Source organism: Rhinolophus sinicus, chromosome 9, assembly GCF_057876585.1.
Source record: "Rhinolophus sinicus isolate RSI-liver-muscle chromosome 9, RSI-T2T, whole genome shotgun sequence".
Taxonomy (NCBI): Eukaryota; Metazoa; Chordata; class Mammalia; order Chiroptera; family Rhinolophidae; genus Rhinolophus; species Rhinolophus sinicus.
Window position 1 is genome coordinate 18967394 of NC_142509.1, and position 24360 is coordinate 18991753.

The following is a 24360-nucleotide window of genomic DNA, read 5'->3' on the forward strand; positions in this document are numbered from 1 at the left end:
GTTCTGCCATTGAAATTCCAAAGCATAAGAGCCATTTCCCACCAAGTAGGAGGCTGCTGCTGTTCCCTGAGCTGCACCCAGGCCTGTGGAACCCAACCCCATGCCCTGCGCTGGGGAGGGGGCAGAGATGGCTTCAACCGGGTCTCTAGCCTCTAAAAGCCTTCTCTGTCTGAGGTGGCAGGGAGAAGCTGCTAAGGTGCTCTCGAGGAATCAGCAGATTCTCAGAGGAGGTGGCATGTGAGTAGGGTTTCCGTAAGGAGAGGGCACATCCGGAACAGCGGACAGCAGAAGAAAAAGCAGGGAAGTGAAGGTGAACAGGGCATCCTCAGGGAGCAAAGACTGAAGGTGCAGGGCAGAGCAGGGAGCATGACTGTGCATGCAGAGGCGAGGGTGGGGGTACAGCAGAGACAGCTTCCCCACCAGGCCTGGGAACTAGGGTTCTATAGTGGGGACAGGGGCCAGCCACTGCAGCCTTAGGACAGGGAAGTGACATGCTGTGAAATCATCATTAAGAAGACTGGCTTGGCTTGCACAGGATGGGGAGGGCGGCCCTAGCAGTCAGGGGATCTGTTCATGGTTCTGGGGACAGGGGAGGCTGGAGGTCTGGGATGCTGATGGGGTCAAAGGGGAGGAGGCAGGTCTGAGGGCGGGGCACACAGAATCATCTGGACTTCATGCCAGTCTGTTCCTAGGCCGCAGTGCGGGCACCTGCGGTCCCATCAGCCTCACCCAGACCTTGTCCCCTGAGCTTGATCTTCCTCCCTGGCTCCCAAGAACTGAAGGGGCAGAAGGAACAGGGAATTGGAGCACGACTGGCCTGGCGATGGAGGGGATCTGGGGAAGCCGGTGACCCACTGCCTGTGCAGGAGGCCGTCTACCAGTGTGTGAGCTCCCCCAGGGCCCAGACTCCACCTGGCCACGGCTACCAAATGGCAGGGTTTGGGACGCTACGATGACCTCCATTCGTACTGGCCCTGCCATGCTAGGGTCTCATCGCCACTGAGATGGACTGAGGTCCGCAGCCCGGAACCCCCTTCCACTCAGTGCCTCTGGTTTCCTGATGATGCTCTCAGCGCATCCTGACATCCACCCCCATCACTAACTGCCCCACTCGGGCCCAGCTGCTCTGCACCACAGCTGGAGGAGCCAAACAGGCAGGGGCTGCAGGCCAAGTTTTAATCAGAAAACAACTGTTCCCAACAGTTAGCAAGCCATCAGCTCTGTGTACCAGGACATCGAGCTGGGATTCTTGACATGCCTTCCTTGGAGACAGGGGAGCACTGGGTCCTAGGAAATGTGCAACTGTCAGCCGAGTGACAATGTGTCTGCAAGCAGAGATGGGCTGTTTGTCTCCACAGCCATGCTGCTCACGTTAAGGGGAACCCATGTGCCCCGTGACCACAGCCGAAGCCCCAGAAGTTCGTTGGGATGTCTAGATGGCCCGCCAGCGGCCCAGAAAAGATACAGGAACAGGATGACTCTGAACAAGGCATCCACCCTGCCTCTTGGCCACAGAGATCAGACATCATCAGACCCTCTTATGTCACATCGAGGGAAACTGAGGCCAGTGAGAAGGGAGGGGTGAGCCAGTGCTGCTCTGTGCCTGCTCTGTGTGTCCTCAGACTTGAGCTCAAACCCTGGCTCAGACAGCCACTAGCTGTGTGACCTCGAGCATATTTCCTCAACCTCTCTGTGCCTCCAGTTCTCCTGTGCACAATGGCAGTGTTCCCGCACCAGTCAGGGTGTTGGGGGACTAAATAACAGGTCCCCACTCTATTCAGTGCCCTCTGCACATCACACGTCTCTTCAAAGCCCTTGGCACATGGCAATCGCATGGCTAATAAACAGTAATGATGCACTTAGTGTCATTTAGTGACCTGGAGACTGTAAGCATCCTGAGGGCAGGGCCTGGCACATGCTAAGGGCTCAGGACATGGCTCCTCTCATCATCTCCCAGTGTCCGGGTCCCCATCCCCTGAAAGCAATAACCCTTGTCTAGCTACCTGATCTGACTCCACCCAGCACTGGGGACCACCATGATGGGGACGCAGGAGGGCAGGGACTGGTCAGATAAAGGCATTCCAATGCAACGCGCCTGAGGTGTAAGTAATAGTCAGCGGCCTGTGGCCGGCACCTCCCAGCATCAAGTGTCTAATGGAGTCCTTGTTTTACAAGTAAGGAAAGTGAGGCTCAGAGAGCTAACTTACCTAGTCTTCTAAGACGTGGCCTCTATATCCTAGGTATATGGCCCCAGCTGGTGTTGCAAAGGAGCCTCCTGGGAATTCTGCACACGTCCCAAGGCTCTGAACATGCCTGCATCTCCTCTTTGAGAATCATTTTCAGGACTTGCAGCCCTTTTGGAAAAATTCCCCCTTTGAGGGTAGATTTCACTCTGGGGATATTTTAAGCAAATGGGTGAAAAGAGGGGATAACAGTGCATCGACATCCTGTTGTGAACTCAAAGCTCAGCTCTAATAAATAACACTGCTTTTGCAGGAAAACCTGAAGGCAGTTTAGAGGTTCTAGAAAGATCTGAAGACAAACCTATTGAGAAAACATAAAACCACCCTGGGGAACTAATTTAAAACTGGTCAGCAGGCCATGCCTGATAGCAGCCAGGGGAGGAGAGAAGACCAGCTGGAGGGACAGGTAGCTGTGTCGGAGGCAGGTAGGGCTGGGAGCGGCTATTGGCTTGGTCACACAGGGCCCTGGGCTTCCTGTCAGAGCCTGGCTGACCTGGACATAAAGGAAATGGGCGGTGAGAGCGGGACTGCAAGGGCAGGCGGCCCTTCCCAGGAGCTCTACGGGGAAGCATGAAGGGCTATAGCTAGGGAGCCGGGAGGGGTCCCCAAAGGGTTGTTTCTTCCTTCTCTCCTGCTTTGGGAGCTAGAAGTGAACTGAATGTGTTTATGGGCAGAGGTGATGGGATTCTGAGCAGAGGAGGGACAAAGGCCGAGGCCAAGGTGTTGAGGGGACAGGTGGGGAAAATGCTCTGTGCTTTCAGCCTTTTGTGGGTAAGGTTGTTGGTGGGAGACGAGCTGGAGGACAGCAGCCGAGGCCCCCAGGCTGGGTTAGGTGTGGTGTGTGGGGGTGATCCCTGTGTCTGTCTCCCTGCTGCCCACCCCAGCCCTTCAGTCTCTGGCCCCAGACACAAGAGGGACCGATCCATGCTCTGGGCAGGAATGCACTTGCCAGTGGGAGGACAGCAGTGGGAGTCGGAGAGCCAGGATCTGGCCATAGTGTCTTGTCTCACTAGCTGGGTGGACTGTGTTAGTTCCTAAGGCTGCCATAACAAATAAGCACAAACTGGGTAGCGTAAAACAACAGAAATGGGTTCTCTCACACTTCTGGGGGCTGAAGTCCAAAATCCAGCTGTCAGCAGGGTTGGTTCCTTCTGGAGGTTCTGAGGGAGAATCTGCTCCATGTTGCTCTCCTGGCTTCTGGAGGCTGCGAGCAACCCGTGGCGACCCTTGGCTGACAGACCCATCACCCCAATCTTAGCCTTTATCTTCTTATGGCCTTCTCTCATGCGTCTCTGTGTCTTTTCTGTAACTTGTAAGGACACGCACCAATCCAGGATGATTTCCTCTTGAGATCCTTACCTTAATGATTTCTGCAAAGACCCTTTGCCAAACAATGTCACATTGTAAGGCTCCAAGTGGACATGTCTTTGGGGGGAGGGCACCACTTACCCATGACAGGGATCATGGAAGAGCCACTTCCCCTTTGAAAGGCCTCAGATTGTCTGAACATGGGGACGCTCTCACAAGGAGAATCAGAGGGAACGATGGCCATGAGCCACCTTTAGGGATCATATGGTCCAGCTGGGACAGGCTTGTGGTTTCTGTTCTGAACATCTGGAGAGCGGTGGCCACACACCAGCAGGGCCAGTGGCTGCAGCACACACCTCCTGGCCGGCCCACCGATCCTTCCAGCAGCCAGCTTTCTTTCCCAGTTTGAAATTGTTCCATTGTGGATAAAGAAATCCTCAGTGCCCTGAGGTCTTGCCACCCCTACCTTGTTTTGGGGTCAGTCCTGCCCAACCTCTCAGGCAGTATTGTTCCTCATCTGCTTGGCCTGGGAAGCACAGGCCAAGACCCTGAGTTGGGATCTCAGAATAATGAGGGAGAGACCTTCAGACTGAGTGACTGAGGGGGTGGGAGAGGCTGCTCATGGAGCTTTGGGACCCCAAAGAATGACATTGCCTGGGGGACCTCTACAGTGAAATAAGCAAGTTTGTGGGCTGCAACGTGAGATGACCTTGCATGTGACATGCCTGGGCGGTGTCTATGGTTAGGTCACCTGGAGGACCTTCAAGAGGACCGTGAATTGGAAGAGATGCAAGTTAACAGAGGAGGAGGCTACATGGAATGTGTTTGCCTGAGAAACTCACTGGTGTGGCCTGGATAACAGAGGCGATAATCCCCTGCCCTCTGTGTAGTCAGTCAACACCCTGGGATCCTTGTAAGAGGGTCATGAGCATGGAGAAGCAAGGGGAGGACTTGGGTTCCAAGCTCGGTGCTACATCCAGGGGTTGGAAAGCCAAAGGCCATTGTATTAGGCAACTCAGGTTGCCATAACAAACACCACAGACATTTATTTTCTCACAGCTCTAGAGGCCAGACATCTAAGGTCGAGGGCCATCAGGGTTGGTTCCTCCTGAGGCCTCTCTTCCTGGCTTGCAGACGGCCACCTTCTCACTGTGTCCTCATGTGGCCTTTCCTCTGTGTGCACGCAGAGAGACAGGGGGAGAGGAGGGGAGGGGAGGGGAGGGGAGGGGAGGGGAGGGGAGGGGAGGGGAGGGGAGGGGAGGGGAGGGGAGGGGAGGGCGATAGCCCTGGTGTTTCTTCCTCCTCTTATAAGGACACCGGTCCTATCAGATTAGGACCTCCATTTAACTTTACCTCCCTAAAGGCTCTATCTCTGAACATGGTCACATTGGGGTTAGCGCTTCAACATATGAATTTGGTGGAGGGACACAATTCAGTTCATAAAAGCCATGGAGTGGTGGAGTCCAGAAACCTCCAGGGCAGCCAGGAAGGGTAATGCCAGCTGGGCAGGAGAGGGGTTTGCTGTACTCTGGCAGTCAGGTGGCATCACCAGGAGACAGGTTTAGCACGAGGTGGGCTGAGGCTCAAACAGAGGCCAGAGGCCACCCTGCCGGGAGGACAGGGCTCCCGTAGCTGCCACACACTGACTGGAAGCCCCAGGTGTCTTCCCCTGGCTGTTACCAGATGAGAGCGACTACTTGGGAAATGTAGCCCAGGAGAGGAGTGTTTGTCTAGCGGAGAACACAAAGATCATAAATGCCCTAGCTTGTTCCAAATAACTTCTGATCACCACCCCCTTGACATTGTAAATATTATTTTCGGAAAACAAAAGAAACAGCCCTTCCGCTCTCCCCATTGTTCTTCTCTCCTCTGGCCCCATCTCCCCCTGGAGCCCAGCGGCAGGGCAGAGGACGTTGGGTTCACTGGGGCACTAGGCAGCCACAGATGGGAGTGAAGACAGCAAACCCAGAGAGGGGGACCATCCAACCACCCCAGCAAGGCAACACTTATCATGTAATTTAAATTGTAGGTATATTTAAATGAGCAGCTCCATCATCTGCTTCCCTCTGGATGGGTCTGGATTTCCCATGCTGGCCCCTGGGGCCATGCCATGGGGTCAAAAGGTCTGTCTGTCTGTGGTCATTCAAGCCCTGGAGCCCCTGGGGAGTCCCCAGGTCTGGGGTGGCCACCATTCTGGTGCCTCCTCTTCTGGTGGCGGCTCCGCTGGCAGTTACTCGGGACCTCAGTGTGTTTAGGCCTCACTCCTCAGGCCTCCTCTTGGGCCATTTGAACCTGCACATCCCCAGCTGCCAGGCTTGTTTCCACAGAGTGAAAACCCTAAGGAGAGTTCATGGTCAGGGCTACTCAGTTCCACCCACAGGCAGGGAATAGAACAGTAGTTGGTACGTGGACTGAGCCCTTATTGCTTTAGCTGAACTGGCTAGAGAAGCCCTGAGCCCTTTCTCGGGACACATGGCTGCAGCTGTGATGCCCAGCCAGTTACGTGGCTCAGGGCACTTGGCTCAGCTCTTTTGGAAGCTCTTAGCCGAGCAGCCTCCTGAAGCAGCTGGTTTCCTTTCCAATCTGGACACATCTGATAGATACGACAGGGCCATTTTCTAGAACATTTATGTGGGTGCCTGTTTGTCAGGTCATAATTGGCCTTTCTGTACTGGGAGAACTGGGGTGACGCAGGGCTCTGCCTGGCAGCTGACCCCCTGCTTTCCCCGGGTCGCACTGAGCACTATCCTGCACACCCTCCAGCGTGGGACAGTCCCCCTCTCCTGGGGATGGTCCTCAGCTCTGATCCTGCCCGCTGACCCATGGCAGAGGCTCTTCAAGAGCTGGATGTGTCTGTCACCCTCACTTTTTCTGTTTATCTTTCCAGAGCTTTGTGACAGCCCACCATTAGTTCGTGGAAACAGTTCTTTTTAAGACAGTTGGGGCATTCTTTTGGGGGCAGATATAAAAATCCTTCTGAGATTTCCATACATCCTGCCCTTCCTGATTTGTCCCGAGTGTGCACGTGGGTGATGCCAGGCCTGTCGTGTGCTCACATGAACACAGCCACGTCCAGACCAGTGCAGTGGTCTGGCTGCGTCTAGTCCAGCAGAAAGGGAGTGAGCTTGAGGGGACCATCAAGACACCAAAATCCCAGCTTCTGCTCATTGACCAGCTCTGGGATGCTGGGTAGAGGTGTGTGCCTCGGCTTACCCATCTAGCAAGTAAAGGGATTGGACTAGGAGGTCTGTAGGGGCTCTTTGAGGCGTAACAATCTAAGATTGCGAGCAGCAATGAATGGCCCTGCTTCTGGGGCCACGAAACTGGTTTGGGCTCCACTCTTGGAGACAGCTCTTGCCTGAAATATCAACTCCTAGTAAAAAGAGATGCAATAGGATTTTTTTTTTTTTCTTCAAGCAGGACCAGGAAGGTAGGGATAGAGAGATTAACTACAGCCTTTTAGGGGCCAAATACTCCGTGCAAGGCCGGCGGTGGCTACAAGTGACCATGCTTGCAGACAACAGAAAGGCCAGACCTGGCAGCACCACCAAATCTCGGTCCCAGCAGAAACCACTGTGATTGAGGGGCTCTGCAGGGCCAGGCTGGGTGTGGCTGGAGACTTCCCTGCCCCTGGACTTGGCACGGCTGCTGCCCCCTCTGTCCTCTCCCCCAAACCAGATGGCCAGAAGCTCACGCTCCTTGGAGCGACTGCTGCTGTCCTGTGTCCTAATGCTACCAGTGGCGCCACTGGGCTGGGCTCCACAGCAGTGTGCTCACTACCCTGTACCCAGGCCCTTCCCTCCACCTGCTGCTCCCAGTTCTGCTGCCCACTCCTAACGCCCACTCCAGAGGCACTGACCATGGCTTTTCTTTTTTCATGCAGCAATCACCACTAATGCCAAGTAGTCTCAGGTAACTTTAATGAAAGTGTCAGCAGTCCTTCCCCCCACAGTGGTATATAGATGGCTGAGCTTAAAAGCAGAAAGGCAGCTGCTGAGAGACCAGCCACGCAAGGAAGGCCGGCTGCCTTCTGAGGGAGCCAAGTTCTCGGCTGTAGACCCAGGGCCCTGGGCAGGGCAGCATCAGTTCTTGTTGCAGTCGGCAGCCGAGCTTCCTGGAAGGTTTCATGTGGGCTCCAGGCTTCCCCCGCTCCCCCATCCCATGCTGGCTTGGCCAATCCAGAGGCCTGCATGTTAGATGGGACAACAGGGATGGCTGGGGATCCCAAGTGACCGCCACCACTGTGACCCAGTGAAGGAACACTTTTCCAGCTACAGAAGGAAGAGTGGTCATTTCACCATTAAACGGCACACATTCTATATAAATAAAAATAAAAAGGGGAAGGGGGTGGGGGAGGGAACGGAAATTGGCACAGACATTGATATATTGCTTTCCAGTTTCAATGCGACAGATGCAAATCATGAGACACCAGGAGAAATAGAAACAAGGGCTGGGTTTAGCTTTTTCTAAGCAGTGTGTTCCTCTTGCAGGGCTGGAGGTTTGCTGAATGGACGGGGGTGGGAAGCCAGGCCGGAGGAGTCCTGGGAAACCCACTGAGTCCAGAAATGTTTGGAGGGCAGAGGCCCCTGCTCCCTGCCCTTGGCCCCCAGGAGAGCAGCACTGCTTTAAAAAGCTGGGTCTGCTCTCCTTGCAAGAAAAAAGTACAACTAAATAAATACAATATGCAGACGTAAGACCTTCAAGTGACTGTCGTTTTCTGCCCCCTGGCTCGGCAGATCTATAGGCAGAGGAGAGAGTGAGGGGCACGTGGCTGCCCACTGCTGTGGTCTTGGGCAGGAGCTGCCTATCGACACACGGGGTGAGCCCTCCCCCCCGCCCCCCTGCCCAGGGACATGGGAAGGACCACGGGACAGTGCCACTGGTTACCGGTGTAATCACATGACAACCAAACACCTTTTCCTGAGTCATGCCATGGCTCCCTCCTCTGGTTAGCTATGCCCTCTTTTCCTGCAAGACCACCATGGAAACGTGGCCTCTTACAGTTCCGTTTCTTTTCTCCTTGCCCCAACCCGTCTTTTTTAAAGAAATGATACAACTTGTATCTTCAAAATACTTAGTGGCTTCCCCAGTTCTCTTTCCTCTAAGTCAGATGGTCAGGAGGGTTACCAGGAATGTCAGGTCCATGGAGAGCTGGGAGGCTGGGCAGGTCTGTCCTTCACCTGCTCTGGGATGGGAGTCCCCACCCTCAGCCTGGCCTGTGGAACAGCCCCTGTTCCTACCCTCCCACATTTCTGGTGCTCAGGAGACTTCAGAAATGGCTCCGGATGAAAACAGAGCTGGCGCGTGGAGGAAGACAAAATACCGCTGGGACAGATTGTCCACGGAGTACATTCTAATATCTTATTAGGTATCTGAATCTGTTAGGAAAAAAATTAGAAACTATGTATAAAACTTAAAAATATTCAAGTATCAAAAGGCTATTCGGATCAAAGTTTAAAACAAGCTGTCAGCAAGATGCCGCCAAGAGGAAACTTTTACAAAAGTTTACTGAGTCTGTTCAGCAGAGAGCAAGGAACGGAAGCGATCTGTATGGGGGTTGATTAGGGGAAGGGAGAGTGAGGGCAGAGGGGGGACAGGCTGGGTTAGCTAGAGATCAAGGCCTTTTTAAGCTGAAGAGGAGAGTGTGTGCCGGGCAGGGCGGGTGGGACAGTGGGGATGGGGTCACTCTCCCTGGAGAACAAGCCATAAAGTGCGCAGCCTGGGCCTCCCGCCCCCTGGTGTCCGGTCCTGGACATTACATGGGGAGCTGCCTTCCAAGGGGCACAAGAACAGCAAAAACAATGCAACAGGACAGAACAGGAAGACCCATTTCTGCAGAGATCCTTCTAGAAAGAAAGAAGAAAGGAGGTGAAGGGGGTCAAAAGCTACAGTGTTGACTTAGCTTTTCAAACCCTGTTACACACAGGAATAGAATTTCTAAGTCAAGGAACTCTAAGTGCCCCCACCCACAGAGGGACGGGGCTGTGGCCCCCACGGTATGAAGCAGCAGCAGTGTTTATTCAAGACACGATAGTGAGGGAATCTGGTCGCTTTCCCTTCTTTCCGGAGACGGTGTATCTTGATGAGTGATCCAGCAGAAATCTTTTAAACTCTGGTAAATTAAGTTCATAAAAACCACTCCTTTTGCCTGGTCCCTAGCCAGGCCTGCACTCTGAGCCGTGCTGGCTTGGGGCGCCCTCTGGTGGCGATATGGAAAACCACAGCCTGAGGCCAGCTGAGAGCTCATAGGACCACAGGCTGGGGGCCCAGAACTGCCCAGGCCACTTGGCCTTTTGCCTTGGGTAGCTAGCTGTCTCTTGGCAGATGGCCTGGCCCTTGGGGGCGGCCCAATTACTCCTCAAGAAGGTTTGGTTCCCACTCTGTGGATGGCCCGTTTCACCAGGAGATTTCCAGGCCGCTCTGCCGGCCTCTTGGGAGATGGAGTTGGGCCTTTAGACTTCGGTAGAGAAGAGGATGCTCTGTCTCTTGCTGTCTGGGGCAGGGATGGCCTCCAGCTGCAGGAAGTACAGCAGCACCTGGACCTGTTGGAGCAGAGCAGGAGGAGGAACGCGGCTCAGAGGGGTGCTCACAGCTGCAGGTGGGAGGTCTTCCTGGCCAGAGCCCAGGGCCTGGTGACTAAGGCCACGAGACCAGCGCAGGCCGCTGAAGGCTCCCTGCTGGTGACACAAGCCCCTCACAGCAAGAGATCTGGGTGCCCCTGAAGAACTGCCAGGTGAGGGGAGCCCTGAGAAGCCCCGCAAGCTGCAGAGGAAAGAGCCCCCCCGTTCTTCCCAGCCACATGGCCCTAGAAAGTCCCTCTCTCTGAAGCTTGGCCCCTGTATAATTTGAGTGGGAACAACTGGCAGGAACCAGGGTGAGGTAGGCAGAGGCCACCTCCGTGAAGCTGGGCACTGTGGGCTGGGTGGGGCCTGTCTCCTCGTACCTGGGACATAACCTCCAGGGACCAGCTGTCAGTCATGGAGATGGGCTGGCTGGGGTTGGCAGGGAGCTTGCTCTCTTTCTCTGAGGGCCGGAGCAGCGTGGGGCCGAAGACTGTGGCGAGGTTGTGCAGGGACATCTTGTTCACCGTCTCCTTTTCTGCCACCCTGAGGAGGGCAAAGCAGAGCGTGCTGTTGGGGCACCGCCTTCAGGACGAAGGCAAGGCGGAGGGGCCAGGCCACCCTGGGGTCCTTAGGGAATGTGGTGGCGGGCACCACCCCTTTCTGCAGGCTCCATAGCACAGCTAACCCACCCCGGGTTGTGCTGAAAAGCAGACCCCTCCTCGGTTTTTCAGGGTTTCAGGACGAGGAATACTTGAGGCCAGCAGGTGGCTGAGCCAGCTCTGGGCCATGACCCGGGAAGGGGAGGGTCCAAGCACATGGCCGGCCGTGGCCAAAGCACCTCACCCTTCCCTTAAGGCCCCGGTGCAGAGGGCGAGGGTGGTGAGGAGGGTGGAGGGCAGCAATGGCTCTAGTGCCCAGAGGCCTGTAACCCCAGACAGGGGTGGGGAGAGAAGGCCCCAGATGCCAGGGAGTCTGATGGGAGCCGGCAGGGCACAGAAGGAAACTTCCCTTGCTGCCTAGGGGTCCTGGAGCCCCAGGCCCCCCAAGGATGAGCTGGGGTTACCTTTTCAGGTGGTCCAGAAGGAACAGGAAGGTCAGCAGGTTGGCCTCCGGGAGCGACAGCAGTAAGTTAAGCATGCAGCTCTCCTTTGCAACAGGGTCTGAAAGAGCTACAGGTCGGGGGTGGGGGGGGTTGTTACTTCTTGGGGTCACAGCCATGGGCTGGAAGCCTCTGCCATGGCCTGCGTCAGAGGGCCGAGGACCGTCCAGGCCCATCCTTGTCCTGGCTCATAGAGCACTAGCTCCAGGGAGGACCCCGTGACAGAGGCCTGTGACGGGGCGAGCCCCTCAACACCTTCTCTCTGTCTGAAAGGGCTCAGAGGCATCACAGGAACCAGGCACAGCTGCCCTCCAGGCCAACTCGGCTGCTCCTGCCTCTGGGTTGGAGGAACCCAAGGCACGGAAGCCGGCAGGAATGAAGCAGGAAGAGTGAGGGGCGGGAGGGTTGCTAGGCCCCAGGGGCTCCCTTATCACCCTGCGCACGTGGGGGACCAGGTCCCTGCTGAAAGGCCCCAGAGGCAGGTACGGAGGATGCAGTGCCCCGTACACCAATGCCCCCCATTCAGGACACCACCCTTCGGGCTGACTTAGAGTCAGTCAGCCTGGGTTTGAAGGTGGGTGCGCTGACAGGGCAGCACCTGGGGTGAGGGGAGCAGGACAGGCCCCTAGAGGATGGGCAGAGCCCTTACAGGACTGGCTTGATTCTGTCCCCCCGCCACACACACAGTTTGGCGGAAATGCAGACCACCGTAGAGGGGGCACAGTGGACAGGAGGCAAATGGGAGACGCCTACTACACTCACCAATGCCCTCAGCGAAGTTGGGATAGAACTCGTCAGTGAAGAGGGGCTCAGGCAGCTCGCGGAAGTAGAGCTTGAGGGTCCCTGCGATGGCGTTGACATCCATCTCGCTCATCATCACGGATACGTCCTTGTTATCTGGACAGAGCACAGAAGTGGAACTCAGCTACCCCAGATCCTGAATTAGGTTCTGCTCTCCCTACCTCAGCTGAGCACATCCTGCCCCAGACCGATGACTTTGTGGGCCCCCCCTCCCCTTTTAACAGCTCATCTGTTTCCTTCCAAGCATCCTCCCCGTATGTCCTCTCCACATGGCCGCTGCTGGGGAAGGGGCCGACATGGAGGAGGACAGACACAGCGCCTGGGAGGGGTCAGGTGGCCTTGCCCAGCAGCAACTGCCCAGCTGCCTGTGTCTTCTGATAACAGGAGGACACTGAATTATTTGTTCTGTTTTATAGTGTTTAAACTGGTGTCTTCCCTTTGAGCTCAGGTAGCCAGTCACCGGCCCTCTGTGCCACAGGCCCGGTCCACTCTGGTCGCCCAGTGGGACCATGGAGTATGCAGGCATGACATCCTGGCTCTGCCACCTTCCACTTTCAGGGCCTTCTGGGGTCTTGGTGCCTTTGTCGGGCAACTGGTGCTGTTCTACCGACTTCTTGGTGGGGGAGGGGGAGGGAGATGGCGACACTGCCACTCAGAGCCCTTCACACTGCTTCACCGCGAGTCAGACTGCACTGACCCCTGGGGCTTCGGTCGGCACCTCTTTGCCAGCCCAGGGTGAGCAGGCCGAGCCCCAGCAAAAAGGCAGGGCTGCCCACGGCGAAGCCCCGGGTCCAACTCAGTAAGAGCCGTGCACGGTTAAAGGGGTTAAGAACTGGCCTCTGCAGAACATCCTCCCACAACTCCCTCTTCTTCTCATTTAAAAAATAATAAAACAGTAAGTGAAGAGAAAAGTGCAGAGGGTGAGCTACCAGGCGTGGGCCACGGTGGGCACCCTGAGAGTCAGCATGGGCACCACGCCCACGTCTCCATCCCATGCCAGCCAGGGCCGACACTCACTGACGTCAAAGGCCGCCTTCAGGGCCTGGATGTCCGTGGCCACTCCGGACACGCGGTAGATGCCCACTTCCTCCATGCCCCGGCGCTCGATCTCCTCCACGCACTGGCGCACGATGTAGGGCACCTTGGACCTCTCCCTCCTGCGGGGGAGAGGAAGCAGCTTTAGTGTCCGGCAGCCCTGGCATGAACCACAGTGGAGCGCAACCATCACCCATCTGCACACCTGGACACCTGGGGAAAGCGGTGATGAAGGTCCGGGCCTGGGCTGCATACACAGCCTCGTTCACTCTGAGAGCTCATGACTATCATTGTTTATATCTTATCAGGGTCTTCCCAAGAGCTCCAGGTAGCCAGGTGCCCTGGGAGATAGAGACGATCTTGGGGGGTAAGGTCAGAGGCCTTTCTAGTGGACTAGGCCACAGGAAGTCCAGTTAAAAGATCCCACTTGGGTTAACAGCCACACAGCGTCCCAGACAGCAGGATGGTCTCTGAGTAGGAAGATGGGACCCAGTCTCAGCTCCATCCCTGCACCCACTTGCTGTGCAAGAGGTGAATCCCCAACCCCTCCAGAGCTCAGTGAGAGGTGAGCTCTGCACACAGCACTCGACTGTCTGCTACATGAACGACTCCACAGGGCGGCCTAACATCAGTGCTTGAATCCTGTCATGCTAAACGCTTTTCTCTTCCAAGGCCCAACAACTGGCAATTCTAGCACCTACACATAGGACTCTGGAGTAAGAATATTTCAAAAATAGGAGACAGTGTTGTTTGGAGGGTTAGCTTTAGTGTAGCACCGGGATTCAGGAGCCCAGCAAAGCTCTTTTCCCAGCAACCCTCATTAGCAGTGCTCATTTGGGATAGTTTCCGACAGAGTCCTCTCTGCTTATGCCCAGAGCCTTCTGGAGGTGCCGTGGGGATAGCTGAGGTACAGCTGGGGGCGAGGAGCGGTGTTTAGACACAATTAGGTGTCTGCGGAATGCCTAACACAGGCCCCAGCCTTATGACCAGCAAGGTCAGGGCCTGGCCAGACTCCATCTGGGGAATAGAATGGATTCGGGGAGGAAGTGGTTTGTGTCCCTGAGAACTGCCCTCAAGCCAACATACAGACTTCTCCTGGCGACTGACCCGGGCTAAAGGGGCAGAAGTTGTCATCACTCAACAGGAACCCTAATCATGACAAATTTCAAGCACGGGAAGAAAACCCTGTCCTCACACAGCTCTGGGAGTCGTGTGGGGGCCAGCCCACCTGCACAGGAAGGGGACAAGGATGCTCTTGAGCTGATGGGGACAAGTTTTACAGTAAACAAGGGAGGCAGCTAAGCACACAGTGTCCCACGGGCCTGGGAGGTGTCCTGGCAGCACAGAGAGGAGAGACCCATACCCACTTTTGCCTCCAGAAATACCTTGGGGGCTGGGGGACAAGAGGCATGAGAGCCCAAGCCCCTCGACACTTACTTGGTGACCACAGCAATCTTGACTCCGAAGACCCCTGTCTGTTTTCGGGAAGGCATTCTCTTCAAGCTGAACTCCCTGCTGGTGAACTTGACTGAGAGTTTCACTTCAATCTGCAGGGGGACAAGAGAAACGGCCCTCTCACTCTTCTGGTCTTTATACCTGGCTTCCTGGGGCAAAGTTTTCCACCCCCAGGACACGCTGGCCAAAATCCCAGGGCGAGGCAGGGCCACCCGAGAGGAAGCCCCCAGCCCCCCTGAATCAGCAAGAGTCAAGACGGTTAGGGTGGTTTAAGGACCCACAATCCCCGTTGCTTCTTTTTTCAAAAATTGAGATATAATTGACATAACATTTTATTAGTTCCAGATACAGTGATCAGATATTTGTATATACTGTGAAATGATCATTACAGTTAAATCTAATTAACATGCAGTACCTCACATAGCTACAATTTTTTTTCTTGTGATGAGAAAAAAGATTTACTCAATAATAGCAACTTTTAAATATGCAATACAGTATTATTAACTATAATCACCGTGCTGTCCATCACCTCCACAGGACTTGTTTATCTTATAACTGGAAGTTTGTACCTTTTGATCCCCTTCACCCATTTCGCCCGCCCCCTACTCTTCTCCTTTCGGGAATGCCTTCCTGAAAACAGTAACCACCAATCTGTTCTCTGTATCTTTCTTTCTTAATCATAAAACGATAACTAGAGAAAAAGTACAGAGAATAATAAAAAGCCATGAGTTACCTGTCAAATGTTAACATTTTGTCACATATGCCCAGCCCTTTCTTGCTGTGGGATTAGTATTTTTAAGGGCACTGAGGACTAATCAGGGGCCTCCGTTTCTATGGGCCGACTCCAGGGTAGAGGCCCTGCCTGTCCCAGCCGTGCCCCTGGATCCGTGGTCGGGAGGGATGCTCTGTGTCTGGCCAGTGACTGCACTCCTGCCACCACATGGATTCCTTCCTGGGCAGCAATTCTGTCCTGCAGGACCTCTCCTTCCTCCAGCCATACTCCCTCTCTCACACTAGCCCAGGCTCAGCCTCCTTCCAACTGTTCCAGAAGGAACCAGGGCCACCCTGACTTTCTGGGGTAAGTGGGCACCTTCTGGGGTAACAGCCCTGTGGGTACGTACCCCGTTCATGGCGATGACAGTCCGCTGCCAGTCTCTGTCCTGCAGGGTCTGGGGGTCCAGCTGAAAGCAAGGCACCACAATTATCAGACGCCCTGCCAGGCAGCAGCCCAAGCCTGTTACTTCTCTACACCTAAGTCAGAACCGGAGCTGGACCTCGACAGGCACCTCTACCCAGAGGCCAAGTGGGGTCCATAGAGAGGAGAGGACCTGCTGGAAACCCTGGAAACTTAGAGCCCTGCTGCTCCCAGATCTTTGCTGTCTGGGGTCCAGGCTCACCCTGGGTGTGAGTTGGTGACACCACGGGGCCTGTACCCTGCTTTTCCCTCCATCCTGTCCAGATGGGAGGTCAAGTCCATGCTGGGAGTCCAGGAGCGGGAAGGCCACCCTGTTCCCCCTCACCAACCATCACAGGTGCTACGTGTAGCTCAGGCAGGGCTGAACAGTCAGTTGAAGTGACATTTCGGGAAGCCCCATTTCAGTAGCAACCTCCTGGGGGCAATATCATCTAAGAGTTTGAGACACTGTTCCTCCCATAGTGCACACTGTGGTCTGGCTGTAGGAGCTCATGCAGGAGAGGCCTCCAACCCGGGCCAGTCTGGCCCAGAGGAGCCAGAGCCCAGCTCCACAACACAAAGGTAGTGAGGGGGCTACAGGAAGCACCTCTAAACTTCCACCCCTGCAGACCACTGCCCAAGCGCTGGTCTGCAGGAGCATGCTGTCAATGTCACCTAATGGTCTGTGCTGCCATATAAGACTCCCCACCTTCTGTGGTCGGGCCATGCGCTCCCATCCATGAAGGCTCCATCTCCCTTGTTCTGGGGAGATATTAAGAAAATACTTCCCGGGTGCCACCCATGAAGTTGGACTAGCAGGTCAGGGTGGGATCTGAGGTTCCAATGACTAGAAACCTCCCCAGGCGATTCTGGTGTGAAGCCAGGTCAGGGACCCAACGTCTGACACCATATAACCGGCCACTCCTCACACTGGGCCTCGTGATGTCATCCCTTGCTCTGGACGATGGTTCATTTCTACTGTTAGGAACGTTAATAGCAGGGACTACGCTCATGATTTCTGCTCACACATGAGCACACAAACACACGACGCTACTAAGCCTAGTGCCAGGTCTGAAGGGGAATCAGGACAAGCGTCACACATTTATCCTGCCAGGGACCTCAGAGGCCACAGCCATCTACCTGGGCCTTGTACTGGGGAGGTGGCTGGAAAACAAGGCCCGGCTGCCTCCGCCTCACAGGTGTGTGCACCTGGGCCCGTCCTGTGCACCTGCTCCACACAGGGCTTATCCCAGGTACTCCTGGGGGGTAAGCCTCCTCACCTCCCCTTCTGGGCCCTACTACTCAATATTCCCAAGGATCTGAAATAGAGAGACAGAATGACCCAGAAAAACCACAAGTGCCCGAGCGTCTCCCTCTGGTACTGTGTGGTCACAGGTTCTCATTCGGCATCTGTCCCAGGTGGCCCTTAGGGGTGACACTCCCGGGCTACAGGGACCCCACCCTGAGTAGCAGGGACTATAAACAGGGACCAGCAGTCACAAGCCACTCAGGAAAGGAGACCTCCCCAGTGGTGCTTCCCCAGTAGAGTGAATCCCAGATAACAGCTCCCCCAGGGGAGGCAGGAGGGGGTGACATCACGCCCCTTCCACACTCTGAGGCCAGCAGAGCTCTCAGCTCTCGACCAGACGAAGTGTGGCAGGAGGTGAGGGGAGTGTACTGCTGCTCCGTGACCCCTAACTCTGTGTTCTGGCAGCCCAGGAAGGAAGGGGGCAGGCGCCGCTCCTCCTGCTCCCAAGGAGAGTTCATTCAACACCACCTCTGGGAGTTTTAAAAAAGGGAAAACAAGCAGGTTCGGCAGGAGACGCCCTTCCCTTTCTCTCCAGAGAACAGTAATCACTGGGCCCCTCTCTCTTTAAGAACTGAGAATTGGCAAGTGCAGCTGACATCCAGGCAGCAGGGACCCTGCCCCAACGTGCCCCCGGGAAGACCACGGCCCACCCGCTGGCCCACCTTGCCCTTGCACAGGAGGTTTCGGATGTAGGTCCACAGGGCGCTGCTGCGAGCACAACACAGGTGCTTTTCTGCCTGGCTCTGGCCGGCGCGGCTGGAGTGGAAGTACCGCAGGAGGCCCGGCATGGTGGCGAGGGCTGACAGCGACTCTCGCATCCTTGGTCCTACCACTCTGAGAGGACAGCACTGCTGGACAGGAGCACGGGGAGCCCCCGGTCTCCTCACCCTTTTGACCAGGCTTTGCAGGAAGCCCCGCCCCTGCAGCCAGCCTGCCAAGGTCAAAGCTTCCTATCCTTTCTATGTTTTTTGGTCTCCATGTGGGAAAAACATCCCCACCAACAGCCTATTGGTTACGGGAACTCCATCGTGTCACAGTTTTCTCTAAGGCCCAGAAAAGCCAAGCTTCCTTTTCCAGTGGCTGGTTTCCTGTCGGCATGTTTGGAGACGCTGAGTAATACGTCTGCCTGGCCAGTCCACCTCATGGCAGGACATGCTCTGGGGACCCTCCAGTAACCCCAATAATGGCAATGCACTGCCTTAGATGGACTTGGGGCACAGGACACCCGCACCCACTCCCGAATAGCTGGTCCACTGATGAGGGGGTTCGGTGCCATCACCCACCCCCAGCACTGAGGTCCAGACCCACAGCCATCTGGCCCCAGAGGCTGCGTGCGGCACAAGCCGGCCTCCAGAGTGAGGCCTCGGCCACAACGCTGCAGGTGTCTCGTCACTGGGCCCCCAGCCCTCACAGTGGCTCTGGATGGAGGCTCTAATGGGAAAGGCCAACTCCAGGCTGGCTGAGCTCCAAAGAACAGAGCGTGCTAAGCAGAGCGGAAGCAGCATGAAGAAAAACACGACAACGAGGCCGTGGGTCGCTCAGTCCAGCCCAAACAACATTCAAGGCTGGCATGCTCTTTTGAGTGGCTATATAAAGCACCAGAGAAGTAAACAAGTGGGGATTTGGAAAAATCCAGGAAATGGTGTCTTGGGGAAAATGTGAGCGCGTTCTGCACGCCCCCTCGGGGTCTCAAGATCGCAGCAACAACCGCGCATGCTGCTCGGGGCTGGGGACTGCATGGGAAAGGGGGGTGTCTGCTCACACCTAGTGTTCTCAGGAGGGTGGTCTGGACGGTCTGGGTCCTGCTTGTCCCTTCAGAGCTGGGCAAGGTGAGGGTCTCAGAGGAACAAGTGTGGATGGCAAGACTGGTGGACAGTTGCCCCAAGGTCTGCTTAGAAAATTACACTTCAAGTCCATTCTAGGGAGGCAGTGGGTGAAAAGGGCCTAGTCCAGGCGGGGCAGGCTTTGAGTGCTGCCCTGAAACAGCCTGGCTGCGGACTACAGGGCTGCCCTGCTTGCTTGGTAGGAGGCACAGCCAGGTGGGTCACTGGTAGATGAGCACAGGGCATCCTCTCACCCTCCTAGGCCGAGGAGGGTGGGGCAGGGCGGCACTGTCCACAGGAGGAAATGCCATTCCCTCCTCAGTCGCCTCCTCGCAGACTGCACTCTCCTCCGTGCCACCATCACCGCCCAGGATGGACCGGCAGGGCTTCCTTTCCCATCGCTCCTGACTGAGCTCCACGTTTGACCATAACCTACTTCCTGGGGTGGGTCTTCTAAGAGATGACCAGAGAACCTCTGTGGGACAGAAATCTGGTCGGTTCTCCTCTTATTACCACAATCTGCTCTCTTGAGCTCCATCACCCGTATTTTTAACTTCAATGCCCTTCTCTAATCCCAACTAAGCTTTAGTACCACTTAAAAAGATAAAGCAACCTCCCCTAGGATGGCTATCATCAAAAAGACAGACCATAACAAGTGTTGGCGAGAGTGTGGAGAAACAGGCACCCTTACACGCTGCCACTGGGGATGTAAAAGGCTATAGCCACTCTGGAAAAGTAGGGCAGCTCCTCACAGTTAGACTTGGCTGACCAACCCAGCAATTCCACTCCTAAGTATCTATACTAGAAGAAAGAAAACATATGTCCACACAAAGACCTGTGTGCGTAGGTTCACTGCAGTACTAACCGTAATAGCCCTGAGCTGGAAACAACCCAAGTGTCCATCAACTAGGGAATGGATGAACAAAACAGGATAGACGCACAGATATGACAGACGGCTCAGCCATAAAAAAGAATGAAGTGCCGACACTTGCTGTGGACAACTCTCAAAAACATTATGCTAAGTGGAAGAAGCCAATCACTAAAGACTACATAACACAGTATGATTCCATTCATAAGAATCTGCAGAATCTACAGATAAAAAAACAAGAGCCGCCAGGGCCTGGGGTGGGAACAGGAAGTGACTGTCAGTGGGAATGAGGAAATCATTTTGGGGTGATGGAAATATTCTAAAACTGAATTACTGGTGACAGTTGTACAACTCTGTAAATTACTAAAAATCATTGAATTAGACACTTAAAATAGATGCATTGTCTGGTATGCCAGTTAAAGGAAAAAGACAGAGGACCCCAAAATGGACCTCAATAGAACAGGAGGGTCCAGGTCACCACTGCCACATTCTCTCCACAGTGGCAGCAGTACGTTTCATCAGGACAAATAGTGGGGACTCTGTACAGGAAGGATTTGTTCACGTGGTTACATGTTCACAACTTTTACTGCCTAAAATCTCCCTTAAGTGTTTTTTAAAAACAAACATTACCCATTTTATGTTCCTCGTACTAGAGACCCCTTGGGCCAGCACCCTCCAAGTCGGCGTTTAAGAGTTTCTCTCTTGCTCACGTCCCTGTGACACGGGCCACATCTCACCCATATGAGCGCTGCACAAAGCACCCAGAAAGGCATCCCCCCACCCCCCGCGAAGCACACCGGATGCCCCAGCGTGGTGAATGGCCATGTGGACAGAACGTGTGTGGCCCTGCCATCATCCTGTGACAGAAGGCAGGACTCTCTGTGCCTTTATAACAGTGACCGCCATCCCTGACCCCCCAACTAAAAGCCATGTCTCCCCCTCAGCCCATCTCCTTCCTGCCTGACATTGTCTCCACGGCTCTGGTCTTTGTTTTACTTGATGTTTGCCTTCCCAGCTAGAATGTAAGCTCCCTGAGGACAAGGCTTTTGTCTTACTCATTGTGGTATTTCTGTGCCCAGACATGTACGTACGTTATATATAACGGAAATATATTGGATGTATATACAGTACAATATATTGGCACAGTGAGCATTCGCTACATGCACGAGGGCTGCTGAGAATCAGGTGCCTGCCCTCTTACAGGGGCGGCTGCGAGGAATGGCTGAGGGAGGCACCCAGCAGGGGTCACCAGCGCCCTCTGGTGGTCGGGGCTGTCATGACGGTATGATTTGCCCCATCTGAGCTCCCATGTCGATCCTGGGACCCTGTGGGCATGTGAACTTTAAAAAAAAAAAGGTGGTAAAATAGACATAACATACAAATTACCAGTTTAGCCATTTTTAAGTGCATAATTCAATGGCATTAAGTATATCCACAGTGTTGTGCAACCATCACCACCATCCAGCTCCAGAACTTTTTCATCGTCCCAAACAGAAACTCTGTCCCCACCAAGCAGTAACGTCCTATCCCCACCCTCCTCCAGCCCCAGATAACCTCTACTCTATTTTCTGTTTCTAGGAATTTGCCTATTCTAGGACCGTAATATAAGTGGAATCACATAGAACTTCCCCTTTTGTGTCTGGCTTTTTGCACTTGGCATAATGTCCCTAAGGTTTATCCACGTTATAGCACCAGTCAGGATTTCCTTCCTTTTTATGGCTGCATAATATTCCACGGTGTGGATGTGCCACACTTTGTGTATCTACTCACCAGCTGATGGACACCTGGGGGCCTAGTTTGGGGTCATGGGCAGCGCTGTTGTGAACATGTGTTTATGTCTTGGTGGCATCTCCACATTCCCACTGCTGTTGCCAGGCACTGTGGGGGGCTCTTGGGGTACAAGTGCCACAGAACTGGCAGTCAAATGGGGAGATGCCTGAAAGTGGACAGACCTCACAGATTGGTGAGGGCTGGTGTGTAGCTGTCACAAGGCGAGTAACAGGCTGGCAGAGAAGTTTGGGAAACTACATACAGACTGGGCCCCAGCTTCGAATAAAGCAAGTGTCAAACCAGAGACCCCAGGCCCCAGGCTCATCTGAGACTCACATCAAACAAACAACAAAACCAAAAACCCAGCCAACTCTGATGCCCTCACAAGAATGCGAGTGGTGAGCCCAGCTAGACATGCAAAAGATCAGGAGAAACAAAACACAAAATTCTAGGACCTGATATAAAGTTACCCTCTAAGTAGAAGAAACTGGGCTGAGGAGACTCAGCAACATAGAAAATTCACACAGAAGAGAGAAGTAAAAGACTGAAGGAAGAAGTTCCCAATGCTGTAGAGCTCCAACTGTCCTGGGCTTTGCCGACCCTGGGGACTCCTCCTGGATGCTGGTCCCAGCTCTGGCACTGGGGCGGTGCCTTCAGGCTCCAGTCCTGCCTCGGCAGCACCCAGTCAGGATACTGACGGGACTCCTTCAGCCGGCCGGCCCTCCAGCTACACCGAGACCCGTGCGTTCCCATGAATCTGTGCTCCTGTTGGTCTTGGAGCTTAGGATGCTGACATCTCCATCTAGGAAAATCTTTCCTCTGAAGCCCAGACTCAGTGATCGCAAGGCTTCTCTGTCCCGACTCTCCCCAAATAACTGCACCACCCAAGCCGCCCGGCTGTCCCGGGCAGGGCCTGCTCAGGCTTGCAGCACGTCTGCAGTAGCCTTCCTTCCCAAGCCTCTGCTTTCAGGATTGTGAAGGCTCAGGGCAGATGTCTTTTCATTCTCAGGATCCCTGGGGCCTAGCATGCAGGAGACCCTCAATCAGTGGGGGGGCACTCATGGTGTCTGAGGATAGACTGGGGCGGTCTTGCTTGCTCAGACGGCTCGCTGAAACTCAGCACTGGCTCGCAGAGGACCCTCACCGGGACTCTGCACCTGCCCGCAGGTCATGGCTCGGACTGGCGCACCTGGATAGTTGGCAACCCAGGGCTGTGTCCCTGATGTACACTGTGTCCTCTTGCTTTTCTGGCCCAGGGCCTGATGCTCTGAACAAACCAGCTCACCTAGCCCAGGTTCAGGAGGTGGAGCCCTCCACCTCCCGCTCATGGAGCCTGCATCTTTCAGGAGAGGAAGTGGGGGCCTGGCAACTCACCCAGAACAATCATTTGAAGAGCAAACACCAAAACCTGAGACTCAGGCTGGTGGTTCCTGAACCTCGGGCTCAGCAGCACCTCGTAGGGGAGTAAAAGCAGACTGATCCTGGAGTCCGGCCCTGGGAGCTGGGGACCCAGCTCCCCAGGTAATTCTGACACCTCCTGCCCAGACAAGCAGCTTTGCTGGAGACGTGATTCTATCCCATGGCCCTCTGAAGGGGCCCCTCAGGGCCTGCTGTGCCTCTGTCCCCATGGCCAGATGTGGACTTCTCCCTGGCACCCCGTGCACACTCCCAGGATGCTGTGCCTTCTACATCTCACAGGAGACGCTCTTCATTCAACTTATGAGTCAAGGTGCATATGGAGGGTAACGGACACCTGGGGGGACATAGGCCACGCCATTCCCACCCCACCCCCAGCAGCAGGACATCAAGCAGGGTTACTGGCTCCTCCCACATGGACTCTCTTGGAAGGCATCTGAGTTTACTGGGAAAAACCTGGTCTCAGGAAGGCTGGGCCCCGGGAGTCACGGTTGCCCTCCCCCAGACACCCCCAGGGTCTGCAGGTTTGGGGGAGAGAGAAAGCGGCCTGGCTGGGTGGCAGAGCATTATCACCGCTCCTCCTCTGACTTCCTTCCTTCTTCCTCCGGGGGATCCCGGTTCATTAACAAGCCGCTGCCTGACTCTCCGGGGGCCCAGCCAGCCACCTATGACGTGAGTCACAAACACCCCCACACTGCGCTGGGGTTCCTTCCCAGCTAATGGTGGCTCCGGGGCCAGACTTCCCACTCATCCCTCCCACCGAAGCTCGCCTTCTCCACTAACAATGACTACAAATAATAAGAGCAGCCGCACTGGGCACGGAAGGCCCCCACCCCAGTTTACAGGTGAGGGAGGACACAAGTGAACAATGACTTTCCCTAGGTCACAGGAAGCGTGGTGGGCGAGGGAGCTGACAAAGTCTCTCCTAGACCAAACTCTAGCCAGGCTCCTCTGAGCTCCTCTAAGCCTCATCCTTGGGCATGTCTGGGAGCCAGATTTCCAGAATTCTTAGCAAGAATTCTGCTAAGTCAGTTTAGCCAGAATCCCCCATCCAGAATTACCCTTGACAACTGACCAAATTCCTCATCCCGACTGCAGCCAGGGGATGTCTGATCGCCCCGGCCTGCCTTCAGAAAGAATCCCATTAGGTCTGTTCAGCCAGAACCACCCCACCCTTACCCGAGGTTTCCATTCACAGCGCCTCACCCTGCTCCTTGGTTAGAAATCCCCACTTTTCCTTGTAGTATTCCAAGTTGAACCCCGTATTTCTCCTATTGCATGCTCCCTACACATATCTCGACAGTCTCTGTGTCTGGGGGGTGGGAACAGGAAGTGACTGTCAGTGGGAATGAGGAAATCATTTGGGGTGATGAGAATATTCTAAAATTGGATTGTTGGTGATAAATAAAGTCTATATTTAGAAAAAAGTCTGCCTTGCTGTGTCAACATGTGTCATAATTTTTCCTTCTTTGTTTTTTAGCAGAGCCCATGTTCTC

General features: G+C 54.8%; 1 protein-coding gene across 1 annotated transcript in view; it reads right to left on the minus strand.

The window, feature by feature from the left end:
* Positions 1–7454: 7454 nt before the first annotated feature.
* BCR (BCR activator of RhoGEF and GTPase) overlaps positions 7455–24360 on the minus strand; it is a 117342-nt gene continuing 100436 nt past the window's right edge. The window contains exons 17-23 of the mRNA XM_074321712.2: positions 15626–15685; positions 14487–14596; positions 13032–13171; positions 11976–12110; positions 11178–11283; positions 10495–10657; positions 7455–10093 (exon numbers count right to left, since the gene is read on the minus strand). Coding sequence (XP_074177813.2) covers positions 10004–10093; positions 10495–10657; positions 11178–11283; positions 11976–12110; positions 13032–13171; positions 14487–14596; positions 15626–15685 — 804 coding nt within the window. The 3' untranslated portion in view covers positions 7455–10003. The remainder of the gene's footprint in view (positions 10094–10494; positions 10658–11177; positions 11284–11975; positions 12111–13031; positions 13172–14486; positions 14597–15625; positions 15686–24360) is intronic.